At 38.9% G+C, this 16709-nt stretch overlaps 1 protein-coding gene across 1 annotated transcript in view; it reads right to left on the bottom strand.

Annotated features, from left to right (window-relative positions):
• MYO3A (myosin IIIA) overlaps positions 1-16709 on the bottom strand; it is a 153437-nt gene that overhangs the window by 33904 nt on the left and 102824 nt on the right. Inside the window, 6 exon segments of the mRNA XM_070728212.1 lie at positions 2233-2500; positions 3770-3881; positions 5397-5483; positions 7620-7782; positions 8373-8484; positions 11525-11730. Of these exon segments, the coding sequence (XP_070584313.1) occupies positions 2233-2500; positions 3770-3881; positions 5397-5483; positions 7620-7782; positions 8373-8484; positions 11525-11730 (948 nt within the window).

The following is a 16709-nucleotide window of genomic DNA, read 5'->3' on the forward strand; positions in this document are numbered from 1 at the left end:
CAATTTACAACAAATCTAAATTACTATTTAAAAATATTTAAAAGACCCCATTTTCTAAACACACATACATACAAACATACCATTCATAAATTGTATATGCCCGGGGGAGATGTCTCAGTTCCCCCATGCCTGACGACAAAGGTGGGTCTTAAGGAGCTTACAAAAGGCAAGGAGAGTAGGGGCAGTTCTAATCTCCGGGGGGAGTTGGTTCCAGAGGGTCGGGGCCGCCACAGAGAAGGCTCTTCCCCTGGGGCCCGCCAACCGACATTGTTTAGTTGACGGGACCCGGAGAAGGCCCACTCTGTGGGACCTAATCGGTCGCTGGGATTCGTGCGGCAGGAGGCGGTCTCGGAGATATTCTGGTCCGATGCCATGAAGGGCATTAAAGGTCATAACCAACACTTTGAATTGTGACCGGAAGTTGATCGGCAACCAATGCAGACTGCGGAGTGTTGGTGAAACATGGGCATACCTAGGTAAGCCCATGACTGCTCTCGCAGCTGCATTCTGCTTACAACATCTCCAGACATAATATGTAGTACAAATATCTAAAATTCAACTAATTTAGCTAATTAAATTAAAAACCCTAAGAGCATTTAAAAATCACTCATTTCCATTCAGAAGCAGACATACCTACACTCGTGGGCCAGGGGTCTAGAGTCTAATGGCCCCAAGCTTGGTGACACAAATGAGTCTTTAGACTCTTAAGGAAGGCAAAGAGGGTGGGGGCAGTACAAATCCCTGGGGGGAGCATATTCCAGAGGGCTGGAGCTGCCACAGAGAAGACTCTTCCCCTAGTTCCATCTGGTTGATGGAACCTGAAGAAGGATGACTCTGTGAGACCTAACCCGTCACTGGGAATCATGTGGCAGAAGGCAGTCCTCCAAATAATCTGGTCCAATGTCAGATTATTCGAATTAAAAGCTTGATCATTTTTTCCACTATTTGATTTCAATGGTATTTTTTTTCAGTATTTGATTTCAATGGTATTTTTTTTAGTATTTGATTTCAATGGTATTTTTTTTCAGTATTTGATTTCAGTCTGTTTTAATGCAGACTGAATTAACTGCTTTATATGAGAGAGAGAAAAAGTGAGAGAAAGAGAGATAGGGAGGGAGGGAGAGAGGGATAGAAAGAAAGAGAGAGTGGGATGGGAAGAGAGAGAGAGAGAGAGAGAGAGAGAGAGAGAGAGAGAGAGAGAGAGAGAACATGTCTTTTCTAAGTGCTTAATCAGTCTCTCCACATCTTGGGTCTTTCATATACTTTGGATTGTAATTATGATCATCCCCAGAAGATATAACAGGTGCTATGGGCCAACCCATATTTTTATTTATTTTATTTATTTATTTTGTCAAACATGTACAAGATAGCAGGTAAAGGTATAAATATAAACAAATATTTTTTTTCTTGGATTGTAACTTTCTTATTGTTATGGGTACTTTTGGGGGGGAGGGCTTTAGGCAGTGATGGGTTACCAACATTTTTACTACCACCCTGTGGGCGTGGCTTATGCATTTTGTTTCAACATCTTTCAGTGCAAATTGGGTGCTCTGGGGTGGAGCTCCAAATTTTGCTACCGGAACTGCGTTCCTGACCATTCCCGTAGGAGCCCATCCCTGGCTTTAGGGGTTAGGTTAGGTACATGTAGATTAATGAATTTGCTTGATTGACTTCAAGCAAAAAAGTATCATAATTGTCTTCTGCAGTTATACAACCTGTGAACAGAAGATGCCATTCAAGAGTTGGATGTCGGCAGCTTTGAGATCATAGTTGGTTTTTTAAAAGTTATAATTTGATTGATTTGATTGCATATTTGTACCCTATGACAATCAATAAGTGTTGTACCTCATGGATCTTGACCAGGGGTGGACTACTGCCCGGATGGAGTGGGGACCCAGTGGGGTAGCGAAAATGGAGCTCCACCCCGGAGCACCCAATTTGCACTGAAAGATGTTGAAAGAAAATTCAGGGTGTCCTGCATAAGCTATGCCTACAGTGTGGTAATAAAAATTTTGGTAGCCTTTCACTCGTCTTGGCAAATGTATCTTTTCTTTTTATCTACCTGTCCTCCAGGAGTGGCGTGGCATATAAAGACAAATAATAAATAAATAATAAAATCTACAGTGAGATCATATGCACCAAAGACAAATTCCTTATGTATTCAACTACGCTTGGACAATAAAGAGTTCTAATCTAATCTAATTTGGAGAAAGGCTATTCTAAAACGCTTACCTGCTTGGAGAAAACAGCCAAGTTAGATTGATTTTCAACAGGTAACTTCTTTTTTTTTTTGAGCTGATCTCTTACTCGGTACCCTCGATAAATGCTCTGAATGATTAGTGCTGCCTTCGCTTTATCCTCAGCATCAGTAGGTTTATGAGAGCTTCTTGGATCACTTCTTTCTTGAGAAGCTTGCTGGCTTTGGCCTTCTTTGGGAAGATGTTCTTTTTTTCCTGGGTTTGATGCCATTTCAGCTTGCTTATTCTTGAGAAGTGATTCTCTGAAACAGATGTAATATATTTAGCAAAGATTACTGGAGACAGCTACTGTAACCTTACAAGACCAGCCAGACCTAGTTTACGCACTAAACTGTCAATGCAATACTTTTTTTCTTCCAAAATGAAAAGAAAGCAAAACATTTCTTTGGAGTAATGTTTTTTTTTCTGCATGCAACACACAAGTTTGTTTTGCAAAATAAAGGTATATACTGTAATGTTAAATGATAGGATTTATGGTCACTAGGAGATAGCTACCGAAGACAGCACTTTTCTGTATATTATGCCATTAAAAGTATAATGGAAATCAAAGTGGTGCTTTTACTTTTATCACATTTCACTCGCTGTCAGAACATCCAGTAACAAATTCCTATCCTGTGAAAATGGCCTTCCACATCTTTCTCTGCTGAGAAAGAAGAAATGGACTTGGAGAGGCCATTCAAGTCCACTCTAGTACAGCTTTTCATCCCAATTGAACAAAGGCTTCATTTGAGTGGCAGTTTGTGATTCTAGGCCACCAATATCTGTGTTGCCGGGAAGAGGAGAATAAGATAAATTTTAAATTAAGAAGAGCTCAGCAAGGGAGATGCGACTCAGTGCAGTATCAATAGCAATAGCGTTTAGATTTATATACCGCTTCACAGTGCTTTATAGTCCCTTCTAAGCGGTTTATAGACAGTAAGCATATTGCCCCCAAAAATCTGGGTCCTCACTTTACTGAACTTGAAAGGATGGAAGGCTGAGTCAACCTTGAGCCTACTGAGATTCGATCTGCCAAACTGCTGGCAGATGGTGATCAGCAGAAGTAGCTTGCAGTTCTGCACTCTAACCACTGCACCACCGAGGCTCTTCATTTGGCACTGAAAGGCATTTTGCCATTAATGCATATGTTTTAGTAATTTGCATTCCACATTGGGTACCAGATAAAAAAGCTATTCATTATTTTTTTTTCTTGTATTTTTAAAGTATCCTATATTTTCAGCATCTCTAGTTTATCCAAGAGCGAAAATGCATTTGCTTCCATTCCAAATGGTAATGGAAATTTCACATCTCATTTAATGAATAAAATGTTAAGAATACAGGTTGAAGTTTTGTTTTCCCCACCCCCATACCTTTCCCTATATTATCTTTTGAAAACAAAACTTAATATGAGGAAATATCTCTTTGATAAAGACTGCATGGCGTGGTATTGCTTGAGATGAAACAGAAGATTACGCTTTATTGCAGAAGAATTGGTATTTAACAGAGTAATCATAAGTAAAATAAAATAGTACCTTCTTTTTTTGAGACTTGTTCTCTCCCTGTATCCTCTGAAGTAAGATTGGATTATTATTGCAGCGTTGTTTATTTCTTTATCCCCCTTTTGGTTCGAGAATCTTCTTGTAACTAATGTAAGTCACAGTAGGAATAAACCCTTAATTTATTTATTTATTATTTATTTATTATTTGGATTTGTATGCCGCCCCTCTCCGAAAACTCGGGGCGGCTCACAACAAGTGAAAAGACAATCCAATACATAATCCAATTTAATTAAAATATTATAAATTTAAGAAAAACCCCTATACTAACATACACACACACAAGCATACCATATATAAATTCAACGTGCCCAGGGGAAGATGTTTAGTTTCCCCATGCCTGACGGCAAAGGTGGGTTTTGAGGAGTTTACGGAAGGCAGGAAGAGTAGGGGCAGTTCTGATCTCCGGGGGGAGTTGGTTCCAGAGAGTCGGTGCCACCACAGAGAAGGCTCTCCCCCTGGGGCCCACCAACCGACATTGTTTAGTTGACGGGATTTATTGTGGCAAGACAGCATAGTTAAACTAACTCTTCATTAATCTGGCACTTTTCAGATTGGATTGGAGGGTTCTTCTCATCAACTCTCTTTCTCCCAAACTTAGCCTGCTGGGTCTATAGCTGTAGAGCAGACTTGGGCAAGGGGCAGCCCGCGGTCCGCATCTGTGACAGGTCCGCGGAGGTCGGGGTCCGCTCCAGTGCAAGGATGAAAGAGTTCACTGCGTCTGCTGGGACTCCTCCGGTTCCTGCTTTCCTGATGAATCATGAGGAAAGCAGGAACCGGAGGAGTCCCGGTAGACGCGGTGAGCTCTTTCATCCTCACACTGGAGTGGACCCCAACCTCCTACCGAGAGCAGACGAGCACAGAAACCACGCAAACACACCAGCACAGTGACTGTGGTTCACTGTGTTGCCGTAAAGCAAGCAATTAGGGGTCTGTAGAGTGGGTCTGGTTGTTTAGGTCAGGCCAGGGTCTGGGTCTTTACAGTATTGGGAAGAACTGAGTTAATTATATCAGTCCGGCCCTCTAAAACCATCCCAATTTCTCATGCGGCCCCATGGCAAAATTAATTGCCCACCCCTGCTGTAGAGGATAGGAATTGTTCTTTTCAGCTGGTGAAGAATACCAGTTTGGAAAAACTGTATTATACAATCAATGTATTAACTCTCTTTGCCTACTTCCCTTCCTCAACCTGTCCTTCCTCCCCAGATATAGTGAATGGAGAGGGACACTAAATAAGGGTGTAACTACAAGTTTTGATTCAATATTCTAGTGCTTACTGCCATTGGCTGATAGGATCATGGTGACAGAAGCTGTCTGGGTTACTGCAATAATTCTGCTCATGTAGGCTGCTTATTGCTTCAGCAGGAAAGTCTATAAAGAGCTATTATTTGACTTGCAGCTTAAAAAATAAAGTTCAATTCCTAGATTCCGATTTCCAGCTCTGTTATCTGGCTTCACTCCTGTGTCTCTACCACTTGTAGTCACTAGCTCAGGCTGAAATACATTAAGCAGAAATAGCAGAAACAATTTTTCCTTCTAATTCTGTTTGGTAGCTATGCATTCTGACTGTATAAACCTTGATGCTATAAATGTAAAGTCTTACCTGACTGGAGCTTGATAATCCACATAGCTGTTCCGTACACACCCTTTGCCTCTGCAAATGCTTTGCGGGTGATATAACCCCTGTAAGCTGAAGACAGAAAGTGAAAATCTCTAAAGGAAGCTGTTGTGTTTTCCTTCAGGGTTTACTTAATTATTCACATCTTCAAGGAGGAAAGGAGTGGATGAAAGATTATTCTTTGCGACAAACTTTGTTGCCGTTGTGGCATCTTCAAGGTTTGAAAGAGGGCAATGAGGATTATAGGGTGTTCTGCCGGCGTGTTTCAACCGCCCGTAATTACAGGGTAATTATTCCAGGAAGACACACACCACACGATAAAAGGAAAACCCAAAAGTTTTTATAAACAGAAAAACAGAAACAGGTCCCTTTTTAAATGTCAAAGGGATTTTCTGGTACACATAAGGCACAGGTTAAATGAAATCCAATTGCTCACCCAATAACTGGAAAATTGAGCCCAATTCTAAACCCCAGAGAGTCCACGCACAATCTTGAACAGCACAAACCCACAAAATCTTGACGAAACAATGAATCAGATAAACTGCCATGAGGCTAAAACACCAGGTTGCACTTTTATCTGTAGCACTAATTACAGCAGCCCCACCCAACCACAGGTGGCCTCATTTTCTCTTGTAATAATCCTTCGGTTGTTGTCTCCTATGCATCACTCTACGCATGCGTGGATGTGTCATTAATTCTTGTTCAGAATCCAAGGATGATACAGATGATTGATCTCCTCCTGGGCTGTCTGCCAAACTCCCCTCTTCCCTGTCACGCACGCTTCCTTGGTCAGAGGAGGCTTCATTGGCAGATTCCATCGGGAGCAAAACAGGCCTGTGGCATGTGGATGTTTCCCCCACATCCACCTGCACATTCCTTGGGGCAGGAGCTGGGCCAGAGCTAGCCACAACATAGGGATTGGACCATGTAATAAAATAAATGATTCTATACAAATGCAGCCACTATAAACATTTTTATTTTTAAATAAACATCAAGATGTTTATTTATCTCTTTGAATTATAAAACTGTGTCACCTCCAATGGTAGAAAACAAGAAAACTGGCAATAAAACAAACAAGGAAAACAAGAAAAAATATAGTGCTTACAGACATTAAGTATATCTAAAATCATATGTCCACTCCTGTTTTAGGACATCAAATACACTGAAATTGTACATAGAGATCCAGGCTCATGATGAGAAAACACAAGTTGATTCAACCTAACGCTTTCATTTAGGAACAAGAACGCAACTTTCCTCTAAAATGGAAAATTCAGAAATCAAATTGGAAATGGGTTTAGGGATCAAACTGCCATTTAGAAAAAGCTTAAATCTCAAACAAGATGCTCCATCTTTTCAGCTAAAGCCTTATAGTTGCTTAGTCAACAACCAGCTTAATTAATCCTCCTCACCTTGGACCTTTCAGGTTTTATGTATTTATTTGTTTATTTGACAACACTGTCAGAAAACTTCTACAGTAGAGATAATGCTCACAATATTAGACAATTTTCTGCTGGGAAATGAAGTAGATGAGTAGACAAGACTGTCAGTTGTAATGAAAAGCCATCAATACAAGAAAGGAATCTTTTAAAGAGGAAATGGTCACGCTGGAAATGGATTCTGATGAGAATAGTCAGAGGAGAACAAAGAAAAAAAAAAAGAGGAGAGAAACATGGGACTACATTACTGGCTGTTGTTGGTATACTATTTTGGTGACTTGAAAATTTTTAAGGGGATTGGGAGTATCTTCTCATATTCCCTTCTCCAGAGATAATAGGATCTACCAACTTCCTGGCAATCTCCTACTTTGGTTCCAAATTGATTTTCCTCAGATATTTTCCAAGTCATCAATTCAAGACTCTATAGAGAAAGGGAAGGACAACTACAGAAGTCAAAATGTCATCAAAATAACAAAATTTGCATTATGACATCCCAATACAAGCTCTCTCTTGTATGTGACATCATAATACAAATAATTAATGGCAGAGTTCACTTTGTGATGCATGTATGCAATGCCCGTCAAGAAGGGAAATCTTCATGAATGCAAACTTGAGTTTCAAGATAAAAGTCAAGTTATAAGTACAAAATAGAACAATTATGCATAGTGAGAATTAAAGCAACAGTAAAAGTGGGTGTTTCTTCTGTTTTACATCTGAGCATCTTATTCTATGTAAACACACGTGCATGTGATGCTACAAATATTTTTGTTACCTGATTGTATTTTAATTGCACTTGCTTGCCTTTTCTCCTTCAACCTTTTAAATCTGTTTGAATGAAGCCATTTTCTCACATAGATTTGAATCATAACAATCCTGTGAATTGTCTCCTTTCGCTTTATATTTAGTTGCTCTATGTGGTAGTACTTCAGAAAAACCTGTTGTTAAAAAAAGGAGGATCACAATAGATTGCAAAAAGGAGACAAACTTAATTTCATTTCCAATGATTATTGCTCTCTAGCTAAGAGGAAGCCACCAAATATCTGCCTTTAAAAAAATTCCCTAGCAATGTTGGAAGTCAGGATGATTAGATATGAAAAATGTCCAGGGAACAGAAGTTCCAATTTTATGGTGGATAAAATGTCAAATGCTTTGTCAAATAGAGGCAATTCTGAATCTGGCATCTAATTGTAGGCAAAATAATGTTACTTTTAAAATGATGCTTAATGGTGCATCATGCAATGTATTCTAATTATCTATGAAAGAGCCAGAATCCATAGTCACAAATATATTGGTTAATCATAACTATTAGGCCAATGTCAAACTATAGTTCACTAGAACTTTTCATCAAATTATATTAAATAACATTAAAAAAGGGAAGATAATTTTTAAAAAACTGGTGGATGTAGCTATTGATGGCATGTGAGTGAGCCTCCATAGAGCTACAGTCTTGATTATCCTACTTGTTTCAGCAAGAGCATTGCAGAAAATATGACAGGTGGACAGTGGCAGAACATGGAGATAGTACCTTTGTTTTCCCAACCATCCATTTATTCAACTTGGCTTTTTCCAAGATGGCAGTACAAGTAGCGGAATTTATAGGAAGACCGTCGCTGGAATTGTAACAAAGGAAATAGTATCTACAAGAGAAAGGAAGAGTCCAGGAAAGAAAAAGAAAGAGTGATAGGACATTTAACAATGCATTTTTAGCAGATATTTATTTATTTATCTATCTATCTATCATCTATCTATCTATCTATCTATCTATCTATCTATCTATCTATCTATCTATCTATCTATCTATCTGTTCTGTCTGGGTCCCCCCAGACACCAACACCAACCAAAAAGAGTAGCCAGACACGCTGGTAAAAAGCAAAGGCAGTTTATATACTGGAAAGCAAACACAGGTAACAAAAACTGTTCTTACAGACAGGAACACGATGCAGTTTCACAGAGGTTTCACAAAGGCCAGGCAATAAAACAGGATTCTTGCTGGCAAAAACAACTCTGGAGATAATAAAACCTACGCCTCCCCCAAGTCTTCCAGGCTTCTAGGCCACAAGCCAAGATCAGAGACGCCAAGAATCGAAGCAAGGTCACAGGACTCCCAGTTGATAACTCTCCACGAGACTGTAAGGGCGGGCCTGCCTTTTCAACCCTGCTGAGGAGAACCACACCCAAACCCAGCTGTTGCCAATTCAGGGATGGAAATATCTTTCTAATTGGCCCCTTCTTTGAGCTGCACGTCTCTGCCGCATGTCTATTATAGCCTGTGCATCTTCATCCAATGAATCCAGGCTACTAGCTGGGGAGAGCCCCCCCCTGGGGGTCTCAGGCTGCTCTCCCTCCTCCTCCTCCTGACGTTCCTCTCCCCCGTCTGCCTGGTCCTCCCCCTCCTGTTCACTGTCCTCCTCCTCTGGGCATGGATCCGGCAGAGCTCCAGCCGGTCCCTGAGGAGCCTCAGGCTGAATCACAACACTATCTATCTATCTATCTATCTATCTATCTATCTATCTATCTATCTATCTATCTATCATTTATTTATTAGATTTGTATGCCGCCCTTCTCCGTAGACTCGGGGAGCTACTACTACTATTGTATTTAGAAGTTATTAGATAAGCAGTAAACAACCTTTACAAGCCTGAGTGCATCATATTTACTAAGCTAAAAGGCTATTAAAAATATTGAGGTGCACTCAAGTAACAGAAACTGCAAACAAAGCATCATTGAATATGTTTCCACTTATCCACCCATTCAGATACTTCACTACTGCACAGAAGGAACACATTTTCCACATGACTAGCTCATTTTTCAGAGAGGGAAGTGCATGATGCTACCTTCTCAAGAAGGCCACTGTACTTTTTCCCCCCTGCCGATGTTAAGTCTTGTCAGCTTTGATAGGTATAACTTGACTGACACTGATTTTTGAAAAAACTATTTTAGTGAGTTCAATATATATGCATCCTTTAAATATAAATTATATTTAAAGGATTGAATATAATAGCACTTTTTTTTTGTCTATCTATCCATTTCTCCACCCCACCCAACTAAATTATCATAAATTACCATAAATTATCAGAGTCTAGTTCAACAGTTACCTGCAGGATGGCCACTCTCCACTAGGGGGCCCAAATACTTTGATCATGCTGGGAGAAGGAACTGGCTATTTTTATTTATTTGTTTGTTTGTCTATCTATCTATCTATCTATCTATCTATCTATCTATCTATCTATCTATCTATCTATCTATCTATCTATCTATCTATCTATCTATCTATTTATTTTATTTTATTTTATTTATTTTATCCAATACACAATAATACACAATGAAGGTTATAGAGGATATAGTAGAGAAGAAATACAAGATATAGGAGAGACTATAGGACAGGGGACGGAAGGCACTCTAGTGTGCTTATGTATGCCCCTTACTGACCTCTTAGGAATCTGGAGAGGTCAACCGTGGATAGTCTAAGGGTAAAATGTTGGGGGTTCGGGGATGATACTACAGAGTCCGGTAATGAGTTCCACGCTTCGACAACCTGATTACTAAAGTCATATTTTTTACAGTCAGGTTTGGAGTGGTTAATATTAAGCTTGAATCTGTTGCGTGCTCTTGTGTTGTTGTGGTTGAAGCTGAAGTAGTCTTTGACAGACAGGACATTGTGGCATATGATCTTGTGGGCAATACTTAGATCATGTTTAAGGTGTCGTAGTTCTCCTGGAAATTTGGGCACCAATGTTAACTAGTATTTTCTCCTTTCTTCAGGAATGGTCTCTGGTTGGAAACTGCTTTGTCTCCAACATTATCTGCCTTTATGAAAATATAACTTTTCCAGAAGGTTTTGGGGATCTGATCCCAGATATTCCTTTGAGACTTTTAAGATTATATTTCCAAAGCATTTTTGGTAAGTATTCTCTCTCTCTCTCTCTCTCTCCATCTCGCTACCTACCTACCTACCTACCTACCTACCTACCTATCCACATATAATGTTTGATGTGAGAACTAGTTTGGTCAAGTGGAGAAGGCATCAGGTAAGAAACCTGGGTACTGTGAGTTCTAGTCCTGCTTTAGGCATTTATTTATTTATTTATTTATTTATTTATTTATTACTTAGATTTGTATGCCGCCCCTCTCCGAAGACTCGGAGCATGATAGCTGACTGGGTGATGTTGGGCCAATCACTTTCTCTTAGCTCATGATGTCCAACTCATAAGACAAGTCCTGTTTCCACCAATGGATCAACATTTAGTTGATCTGAAAAAAATCCCACACCCTGCATTTGCAGGAAAATACTAGAAAAAAATAGTTTATTATTTCGATACAATTATTTTCTTTTTTAAATAATTGTGACAGGTTGTAAATCTGTAAATAAATAATTCAGAGGATTTATTTACACAAATAAAAAAAATTCAACTGTAATATTTCAAGTTCAGTTTTAATACTTGCTGTTCCTTCTTGACCTGGCCTTTCCAAGTGAAAGAAAAAAGCAGAGATCCTTCTTACTTTAAAGTAGGTATTTAATTAATTAATATCCCAATATTTATTTATTTGCATATATGCCACCTCTCTTACCTTTACGGCAATATTGATATTCTCTCGGCAGGGACACAAGCGGATCGAAAAAACCAATAACACAGAAGGAAGGGAAAGTAGAGGACCTTGTTTTACGAAAGGACTTACCGTTTTATGAAATTTGCAAAAAGAATGCGATGAGAATACCCCTGTTGCCGAATCCGAGCTGTTTCTAAAATTCCAGTGTACCGCAACTGAATCAATACTTTTTCTTTGTTGTATTTGCTTGCCTGACGATAGTTGTTTGGTTTAATACAGCGAACAAAATGAGGCTGGCCAACCGCCAGTTTGTACAACAAATCCATCAACGAGTTCTGAATGGAAACGATGAAAATAAAACATTTGGGATTCTTTTTCAGACCCTACTTGCAAAAATTGATAAAGCTTCTGTTGGCAACATTTGAAACGTGCCTGGCTTAAAGAATAACTACATGCAATCATAAGTAAGAATGAATTAGCTGCAACAACTGAAAGAGCAGCTATAAATAATCTCTTGTTCTCACTAATATTTTAACCGATTCAAAACTGAGTGAAGAAAATGTCAGGAAGAAGTAAATGTTTGAGGGGTGTGTGTGTGTCAGTGATCATATTTAGAACTACTATCAAGCAACACTTATAAAACACTGGTTGACCACAGAACAATTAACCACTGCATGATTGATTTCCATCGCTTAGACTTGGATGATATTATGAAAGATTTGTACCTGGGGGGGGGAATTATTGACCCCCTCAGAGAGGGTCTGCAACTTGGGCATCCTCCTCGATCCACAGCTCACATTAGAGAAACATCTTTCAGCTGTGGCGAGGGGGGCATTTGCCCAGGTTCGCCTGGTGCACTATTTGTGGCCCTATTTGGACTGGGACTCACTGTTCACAGTCACTCATGCCCTCATCACCTCGAGGTTTGACTACTGTAATGCTCTCTACATGGGGCTACCTTTGAAAAGTGTTCGGAAACTTCAGATCGTGCAGAATGCAGCTGCGAGAGCAATCATGGGCTTCCCAAGGTATGCCCATGTTACACCAACACTCCGCAGTCTGCATTGGTTGCCGATCAATTTCTGGTCACAATTCAAAGTGTTGATTATGATCTATAAAGCCCTTCATGGCACCGGACCAGGGTATCTCCAGGACCGTCTTCTGCCGCATGAATCCCAGCGAGCGGTTAGGTCCCACAGAGTTGGCCTTCTCCGGGTCCCGTCGACTAAGCAATGTCATTTGGTGGGACCCAGGGGAAGAGCCTTCTCTGTGGCGGCCCCGACCCTCTGGAACCGGCTCCCCCCAGATATCAGAGTTGCCCCCACCCTCCTTGCCTTTTGCAAGCTCCTTAAAAGCCACCTCTGTCGTCATGGGGGAATTGAAATTTCCCTTCCCCCTAGGCTTATAGAATTTATACATGGTATGTTTGTATGTATGATTGGGTTTTTTTAAAAAAAATGGGGTTTTTTAAAGATTGTTTTTAATATTAGATTTGTTTACATTGTCTTTTTATATTGTTGTTAGCCGCCCCGAGTCTTCAGAGAGGGGCGGCATACAAATCTAATAAATAATAATAATAATAATAATAATAATAGTAATAATAATAATCCCATCTGCTCTGACATAACCTTTGTATGGGTGCCTAGTAACCTTATAAGGGGATGGGTCAAGGGAGTCACATTAGAGAATGAGAAAAATACATGTAAATACAGATAGTCCTCGATAGTTCATTTAGTGACAGTTCAAAGTTACAACAGCACTGGAAAAAAGTGATGACCTATGTCTGTTTTTCACACTTATGAACATGAGCATCTCCATGTTCACATGTCCAAAATTCAGATGCTTGGCAAGTGGTTTATATTTGTGATGGTTGCAGGGTCCCAGGATCAGATTATCACCTCTTGCGACTCTCTGACAAGCCAAGTCAATGGCGAATCCCGATTCACTTAACAACTATATCAACAACTTAACGCTTGACAACCATGTTACTAACTTAACAAATGCAACAATTCACTTAACAATTGTGGCAAGTAAAGTCGTAAAAGGGGGTAAATTCACTTAACAAATGTTTCACTTAGCAACATAAACGTTGGGTCAATTGTGATAGTAACTCAAGGACTAACTGTAAAAATAATGGTAGAGTAAGCAAAACACACTAATTTGCCAACTCACTTAAAAGTATTAAAATAATATTTTAATGTCAGATGGAGTCTGGCAAGCTGGCCTGACCAAAGTCATTCTGAAATTTCAGTGTTGGCACACTGACGTTGAGAGATAGGAAGGTGGGGCAGGGACGGGGGGGATAGAAATAGTTGGGGTTTTGTAGCCAAAACAGAATGTTTTCTCCTGAGAACCAAGGACAATCCCACAGGTGACCAGAGAAAGAGAGAGAGAAGAAGTAAAGTTACCAGGCAACTGGACGGCACCTTGATTGGACTATGTGACTGATTGTTTGAGAAAGGGAAAACGCTTTTACTTTAATTAGGTGAAAACTACGGAAACTTTGAGAGTCAGCTTTCACCAGGTTGTGCCAATATGATATTTCCAATAAAAATTCTTTGAGGAAACTACCTACATTGGAGTTTTGTTTTCTATGGACGTATTACTTGGAACTTTTATTTATTACTTTGCTGCCTTTTATTCCTTCCTTCCTTCCTTCGTTGTCTTCAATCCAACCTAAGCGTAGTACATAAAATTACCTGATACTTCAACGACTACTTCAGCTTCAACCACAACAATACATGAGCCCACAATAGATACAAACTTACAGTAAAACGCTCTAAATTTGATTGCAGAAAATACGACTTCAGCAACAGAGTGATCAATGCCTGGAATGCACTACCTGACTTGGGGTTTCTTCCCCAAACCCCCAAAACTTTAATTTAGGCCATTTATTGCTGACCTCACTCCATTCCTAAGAGGTCTTTAAGGGGCATGCATAAGTGTACCAGTGTGCCTACCCATTCCTAACATTCCCTTTTACTTGTATTCATTTCATGTATTCATAATCATGTTTATACTTATATATGTTATCTAATACATGCTTGACAAAATAAATAAATACATGAAATAAAATAAACCCTGACATTGTGCCTATAGACACAGCCTAGCCCATGGCCTCCAGCCTGCTTATACCTTCTCTTAGCTTGATCAGTCAGCTGCCACAAAACAGCAGGGGAACAAAATACTAAGTGAATTCATCCTATATACTGAATGAAGCACCATTTTAAAAATAAAATCAGCCCTACATTAAAATGTAGAACATGCACATGAAATTAAAGCAATTAACCCATCTGGGACGGAGATGGATGACTCATCTTTCTTTGAATATATGAATAACTATGGGTCAAAGGTATCATATTAGCAGGTAACGCTACATGAAGTATTTAAATTTTTGCCACATCTGTGTCCTCACTATTGACAACAGATGATTTCTTTATGTCAAATAATTACTGGATTAAACTGCAAATTATAATCCTAGTTTCTTTAGGCAAAGTTTACTTAAAGGCAAATCTAGAGACTGAATGTGCAGAACAGACAAAACACACAGTGGAAAGGAAGTTTCAATTTGGTTGTCTATGAGCTCTTACCTATTCAGTACAATGCATTCATTGTTGAGGCTTTTCGGGTGCTTAAAACCGTACGTAGATTAAAAAAAAATCTTAACTTCTTGATTGCTTACTCTTATACTTACAGTATAAGAGATGTAGATCATGGTGACCTCTGATGCTAAGCAAATTGGTTGTGGCTGATGAATTAAGCTACTACATTGCACATAGGGACTCTAGCATACTCTTTTGCTATTATGTACTCCTAATGAGCAGAGAGAAATGTAATTGCCTCTTGGCAATTAATGGTGGTTGTGGCATAAAATGGTATTCAGACAGGTGTTCTACAGTGGCTCAATGCAAATTCTCATTCAAAACAGAGAAGCAAATTGTGAAAGCACCAGGGTGCCTCAAAAGAAAATGGTAGCAACAATGTAATACTCTTGTAAGTGCATTATTCACATGTAAATTTAAAAAGCATATTAATATGCTCCTTGAATGAATAATTGCGATTTCAGTCAGCATCACAAACCAAGTACTATAATTGACATAATAATCAAATCCAACCAGAGAGTGATGAAAATCTTTGGCTGGGACCATACAAGCAATATCATGAATATGAATATAATACGGAACACAACAAAATGATTAAAGAACCTTATATTTTTAATTTAAAATGTAAAATAATATGGAAGTTTGGAAGTTATTTTTTGGGGGGGGGAGGGATATTTATTCGATTTCCAAATCTCTATTATAGCCTTGAGATTTTATCCAATCCAAGTCCTACCCAGTTCCAATCCAATTTAACTTTTTTAATTAAGCCACAGTAGATTCTATATTCATTTCTCAAGAATGCCCATAGGCTTTGGTGGAACACAAAAATATTTGAATATATTGCTGGCTGGAATTTTATTTTGAAACGTGACAATTAAAAGAAACCAAAAATAAAACAAATTAAGTGGGGGAGGATACACGAATCTATTAGAAACTGTTAGCCACTGACAGGTAAATACTGGAATTTGTGAATTCCAAATGCAACTAATGATGGCATATCTTTTAAAAGTTTAAATAAAGATATAGAATCCAATGGTCAGATGTATTCTGAAATGTTTATATATCACAAATGTTATTATTTGTATGCCGCCCCGAGTCTACGGAGAGGGGCGGCATACAGATCTAATAAATAAATAAATAAATAAACAAAAAACAAACAAACAAACAAATAAATATATATAAATAAATAAATAAATATCAAATTAAAAATTAGAACCAATTGCTGCAGCCATCTCACTAAATTGTTCTCTTCTTTAAACTGCCTTAAGATAACTAAGGAATTAATAGGTTCATGTGTACCTGTGATTGGTAATCTAAGGCCTAGATAGATACAAAACACTCTTATTAGAGTACTAAACTTCTGACCTTTTGGACAGCCAGAAAATGCAAAAAGTACAAAAACATGTTTACATCCTGTATCAGAGATGAAGAAATCCTATTTTTTTAGGCCAAGAAACATTCATAAAGGTAGAACAACAACTTGATGGATTAATCTAGAGAGTTCCAAGGAACTATGATGAAATTGGATGCAAGACAACCCCATATATGGATAAATAAGTGGACAGGAGGAAGTGGGTGTAAATGAGACATAAAAATTCTATATAAGATGATTCTTGTAGTTAGGTACTTTACCTTCTGAGGTTCACGGGTATTCTTCCCGTGACTTCTCTAGGTCCCTGTATGATACTGTATGATCATGCCGGAATCTTTGT

Source organism: Erythrolamprus reginae, chromosome Z, assembly GCF_031021105.1.
Source record: "Erythrolamprus reginae isolate rEryReg1 chromosome Z, rEryReg1.hap1, whole genome shotgun sequence".
In the NCBI taxonomy this organism is placed as follows: Eukaryota; Metazoa; Chordata; class Lepidosauria; order Squamata; family Dipsadidae; genus Erythrolamprus; species Erythrolamprus reginae.